This window comes from Dendrobium catenatum, unplaced genomic scaffold (assembly GCF_001605985.2).
Source record: "Dendrobium catenatum unplaced genomic scaffold, ASM160598v2 original_scaffold_171827, whole genome shotgun sequence".
Lineage (NCBI taxonomy): Eukaryota > Viridiplantae > Streptophyta > Magnoliopsida > Asparagales > Orchidaceae > Dendrobium > Dendrobium catenatum.
In genome coordinates this window covers 109860-116011 of record NW_021490249.1, presented here as the reverse complement: position 1 = coordinate 116011, position 6152 = coordinate 109860, and the positions used below count along the sequence as shown (strand labels likewise).

Here is a 6152-nt window from a genome sequence, read left to right as displayed (position 1 = left end):
TTTTCTCCTGCCGCTGCTTCGGCTGCGACCGCGACTCCTCCAAACCGGCATCCATCCTCTCGTTCATGTCCATCTCCCCAACCGACGCCCAAAGATACGTTTCGAATCCTTCTCGTCGTGATCCAGAACAAAACCCTAGCTCGGGCCATGGCATTCTCCCTTCTCAACAGAACGTTTGCTCTTTCGGGACTCGGACCAACGGGTCTTCGTCGATCTCAGCTGGATCGGCGCAGGATTCCTCCGCGGAGCAACCACGCATATGTCCAGTCGAGATATGTGGTGAGTTCTACGTGGATCCCCTAAATTCACCAATTTTGAACTGTCGGGAAAAGATTCCGTCTGTTTTCATTTTTTTTTATTTGAGTTTTATTTGATTTGTTTGATTTGTTTTTATTTTTGTTTGAGTTTGAGAGAGTTTTAACTTAGTGATTAGGGTTTCGAAGGGAAAAATTGCTTGATATTATTTGTTCAGAATTTATTACGATCGTTTATAGTTGGTTGATGGTGCAATGCTTTATGGTGCAAAATGTTTGCCATTAAAAGAGAAGAATAATATTTAAGTTAAGTGTTGCAGAGATGAGGATGCTCAGGTTACGTGAAAAGGTTTGAGTTGCTCTAGTGGAAAATAAGATTAGAGAGAGTCATCTTAGATGGTTTGGTCACATGAAACGGCGGCCTTCCGATGACCCAGTTAGGAGAGTAGATGTATTAGATTTGGCTTATGTTAAGAAAGGTAGAGGTAGATCTAAAAGTCGTGGTTAGAAATATTAGAAATGATCTTTTTTTAGTAGATTTAAATGAGATTTTACTCTTAACAGGATATAATGGAGAAAAATAATTCATGTAGCCAACTCCACATATTGGGATAAAAGCTTATTGTTGTTGTTGATAGTTTGATGATGGCATTGTATTTGTGTTTATTAAGTTCATATGTGAGCGTTTTTTATTCTGAATTACCACCAAGATGATGGAGCTCTTAGTTGAACCATATTTTACCAAATTGTTCTTAGAACTATACTTTGATTGCTTCTATCAACTATTCTAGAGAATTAGTTATAGTTTTTATTGATTTGATAGCCAGACAATCAATTGGAGCATTTTCTTCGAGAAAGGCATGTGACACATGTTGAAAACATATGAAGATGAAGACAATATTCAACTAATCATGAGATTTCATGTCATATAATTGAGAAGAATTTGTTGGAAGCATGTATGAGTCCATTGAAACATAGAGATAGGATTTTTAGACTTCCATTTATAATGCAACATTTTACAGTGGGAGAGAGTCTTCTTGTCACTCTATAAGATATGAGCAAAATGAAAGAATTGCTGCTTAGACTATGAACCAATATTTGTTATATTGTATTTTGTTTTATTTTTGCTCATCATAAAAATAAAATAAAACATCCAATTACTATGCATAATACGTTTTAGACAATTAATGAGATGTTTCAAAAGCCCAATAATAATTAATTCTCAATTTATTTTTAACATGCTAAGAATTAGGTGGTGCATCATGTATAATTAATTATTATATTCAAACTCACATTAGAAATTTCCCAACAACATGCGCTTCCTCCATCTAATGAACCAACTTATGATGTTGTGTTCGCGCCCTCCCCTCAAAAGGGCAATGTGAAAATTTTTGCAGTACTTACTCCAAATCTTATGGTGACATAATGATTTTAAAAAATGAGGTGAAACATAAAAAAGATTGTTCAGCTAATTACTCCAAAGGTTCTCTTTTGGAGACAAAAGGCGATCTTGAAAGATTAGCTTAGTTACTTCCTTCCGTATTTAATGAAATAAAAACAGCCATCTTTGGGATAGTTGGGATTCTGTGATTAAGAGATCAGAAACATAAACAAGATATAAATAATTTAAAAAAAAAATTCTCCTAGTTGAACAATTTTCAAACAGATTGCTCCTACTAGTTTCAAGTGGATTACACCTAACCGAGCATTATTTATTCATTACATATGTCCTGTTATTTTCTTTTGTAATTGCATAAATGTCTCTTGCACTTCTAATTTTCTTACATTAGCAACCTCCCCTGCACTCATAGTCACTCCACCCTTGCCTACACAAAGGGTGAATGATCAAATACTTAGAAGAGCTTCTTTTTCATCTACTTTGAACCTTTCTTCTTTTTAGTTCTTGATTTTCTAAATTACAATTCATGGATCAAAATCAATGAAGCCAAGTTAAAATTCCAAATATACTTGTTTTAGGTTCATGCACATTGCTTCAATCACTTTGTTCTTGTGAGACTCACTTTTATTACCTGGGCTTTCAATTCATCATATCTTGACATGATCTTTGGCTGAGTAGGCTTATATTAAGGGATTTAGCTTATCCAAATGGATCCTCTTGTAATATGACATAAATAGAAATCATTTTCTTTGTTCAAGCTTATCTAGATTACTTGGTGGTCCTGCCAACGAATCTTATTTCGTGGACTTGGATGACTATCATGCGAGAGTTTGTAACTTATATAGCTACCAATGTCTTACCCCCAAGCACCACAACAAAGAAGTCATTTTCTCTGAGTGCAATCTCTCAGAGGCATGAAATCTCCTAAGTTTTAAAACATGTATTTGTAATCTCATCACAAAGAAGTCAATACAAAATAGAAATCTACACATCATACATTGCTTATAGTGACGCATGCTAATGAGAAAGTTTCTGTGGCCCCATTCTAATATATTTTCTCAATAAGCAAATTGACTCCAAAGTCCTCATATTAAGACCTTTAGAGCCATGCATACTTTGCCATAAAAGAACTTTGAAGATGTGGTCCACTTAAACAATAATACCTTTGATTTCAAAACATTTGAAAAAAAAACTAAAAAAGCATAGATTATTGCACTATGTTAACCAAAATAAAGCACCCAACAAGAGACAAAGGTTGTATCGCCCATGAAAGGACTCGTTTTGTTAACTTCATCTATCAAATCTTTGAAATTTGATGTAAGCAAAGCCCCCCTGCTTTTCCCGGTTCTCCTGGATGATTGTTCGGCTTCTGCTCCTACTCCTTGGCTTCCAGGTTCCCCTTGCTAGCTGTTCGGTTCCTGCATGGCTTTCCTGGTTCCCTTGGCATTTGGCTGTTCGGTTCTGCATGGTTGTCCCGGTTCCCCTTGTGGCTGTTCGGTTCTGCTCTTGGCTTTCCAAGTTCCCCTTGTTGATGTTTGGTTCCTGCTCCCTTGATGTGGTTGTTCGGGTGGGGGTCCAAACTTGCCTTTAATGCTTCTTTTTTCTCTCCTTTTGTTGATTGTTTTGAGCGGTTGTGTGGGTGTCCTTTGGGCTGCATCTATCCTATTTAAAGGGGAGTTTTGGGCGAGTTTTAGATAGAGTTATGTGCTGATTTTTGGAGAAAGAAAACCTGCGGGTTTTATTCTAGCTTGCGAGCTAGCTTCGTTTCCCTTTCCCCTCTGCTGTTTTGTCTCGGATTTTTTACCTACTTCTCTCTGCAAGTTGCCACCCCATTTGTATCTTTCTTCTCAATCAATGAAAAGTTTTTAGGTGTTTTTATGTTCTAATGTTGTGTTTATCGTGTGAGTTGTATGTGTTGTCCGTTCTAAAATATATAAAAGTTTTAAAGTGTCTTTTTATTTGAAGTTGTAAGGAAAGTTTGTGTTTGTTAAAGTTATTTTGAAAGGAAGACATAGTTCTTTGCATTCTTAGTTTTCCTATAAAATTTTGGTTTCATCATTACATAGCCTAGGTTGGTAAATCCTAGGTTTGTGTGTGAGTCTTCTCTTTCTAAAATTAGAAGTGGCTCAATCAGCACATAGTGGAGGTTCTGAAGCTATCTCATCAGGGGATGAGATTCTTCCATCAGGGGAGAATTGATGTTGGCAAAGCCAACCTTTTGGTGTTCCCCATGCCAATTTTAATTCCCAAAAGCTGCCTTATCGGTTTCCCCCTTCCCTATGCTGCTTCCCCTTCAGTTTTTGTGTGATGCTTTGAATTCCTTGCTTATTAAATGCTGTGAGTTGCTTCGGATTACCCCCATTGGCTGTTGTGTTTCTTCGGTTTCTTCACCATACGGCTGCCCCTTCGGTCCCTGCTTCCTGCAGTTTTCAAGGGTATTCTATTGGTTGATTTTGAGGTGCATTAAATATATGTATTTTAGTTATCTTTTTTACCTTTTCTTCCCCTATATAAGGGTTGTTTTGTGGCTGTTTTAGGGTAGTAATGGATATGATAATTTGTGGAATGTAAAACCTGCGGGTTCTTTCTAGCTTGTGAGCTACTCTTCTACTTCTCTTCTTCTTCTAATTCATCTCGGATTTCTAATCTCCTTCTTCTCTGGATCCACTCTACATGTATCCTTCTTCTCTAGCTTTATAAGTTGTGTTGTCCTGTTTTGTTATAAGTTATAAGTTGTGTTGTTTCTTATTTTAATATAACTTGTAAGTGGTTTCTATTAGAAGTTGAAAACTTTGTTATGTCCTATTTAGTGTGTTTTGTCATTTTTAAGGAAGACAAGTCAATTTTATATGCAATCTTAGATTCCTATAATTTGGTTGCATCAAAATCTTTCTTTAGAAACCCTAGTAAATGAACTCATAAGTCATAACCCAAGATAGTTTGAAATCCTATCTCCAACCAAAAAACCTATCAGTTGACAAAGCTATGATTTGCACCTGATAGGAATAGATAGGCTGTGTTTCTCTAAATGAAATTAATTATTTTCTCTGAGAGCAATCTCTTAGAGGTTTTGAAATGTTGTGAAGTCCACATGATATTCAAAGGGAATAGTTCATGGTATGATGGAAAACAATTATATACCATTTTATTTCATTTCTAAAAGGGATGCTCTATGGTGGTAGGATTTTCCGAAATGGGATTTGGATATCCTTATTGTTGGTGGAGAAAAATCAAATGGAAGAAAGGCATGGCTGCTCTTAAAATGAATTTCCTATCCAATAAAATTATTTTGGTGGATTAAATATTATTGCTACAATTTTGGCAGCATAAGGGATTAGTTTCATAAACATGGAAAATAATGCAAAGTTTAAGTCATTTTAGTAGTTTGATTAAATCAATGCAAGTTTTTTAGCGTCATCATAAGCATGATGTGCACCTTTTTTTTAAGTATGGGCATTAAATATAGTCAAACTTGACTCTTATTTATATAACTATACACTTTAATAGGCGGGGGAGGTCTTTGTTAAAAAAAAATTAATAGAAATGTTTTTATTGAAAGTCAATAGTGTAGTTTGTGGTTTCATTATTTTAATGAGCAGTAACAATACTATGATTACATTCCTTTTTGACTAAATATCACTATTTTAATATTTGTCTTATGAATCTCTTATATATAACTAAATATTTTTCTGCTTTATGATTGTAGGATCAAATCAAGGAAGTTTTGATGATTCGCCTAGTGCATCGAAAAATGTGAGTTAGTTTATTTTGGACTAAATTATTCTATATTCTGAATTGTCTTTTTATTTAAACAAGTCATAAATATTTGTATAAATCATTTTAGCTTGTATTTTGCTATTTTACAAAGGGAAACTTTATTTTGCTATTTTACAAAGGGAAATTTGTATGATCAATGCTGTTTATGCTCACAAATTCAACATTGATTACCACTTGTGTCTGTGTGGTATACGTTGTAAGTAATATTTGTACATGTCATTATTCTTTGAAAAATAGTAAGCAGATGCCATATCTATTAGGTGGTGCCGACCGCTATAAAGTTTATGAGCATAAGAGGAATTGCTAAGGTGGTCTTGGTATCAATCCCGTGTTACATAGAAATCATCCTACTTTAATAAATGCTTTTCACATAGAAATCATCCTACTTTAATAAATGCTTTTCTAGGTTCTTCTTCAAGTTTTAAATAAGTTTCATATACTTTAGTTAAATGTTAAACAAGTCATTTTCTATTGTTTCTTATAGGTGCATTTCTTACATAGCTCCTTTCAAAGTGTAAATAGATTTTTAAAATGACTTTTTTCATTCAATGCTTTTAGATTACTAATGTATATTATGTAACAAAATTTTTCATTAGTGAAGTAATTAAGTTATATGGGTTGTCTAGAACCATACAATTTGATAAAAATGTCATATTTGTTTCTCATTTCTGGATGATCTCATGAAAATTGTTGGGTACTACCTTTGATTTTAATTGGCTTTT

At 34.3% G+C, this 6152-nt stretch overlaps 1 protein-coding gene across 1 annotated transcript in view; it reads left to right on the top strand.

The window, feature by feature from the left end:
- LOC110104001 (RING finger protein 10) overlaps positions 1–6152 on the top strand; it is a 30581-nt gene continuing 24429 nt past the window's right edge. Inside the window, exons 1-2 of the mRNA XM_020832923.2 lie at positions 1–279; positions 5360–5406. Of these exons, the coding sequence (XP_020688582.1) occupies positions 66–279; positions 5360–5406 (261 nt within the window). The 5' untranslated portion in view covers positions 1–65. The remainder of the gene's footprint in view (positions 280–5359; positions 5407–6152) is intronic.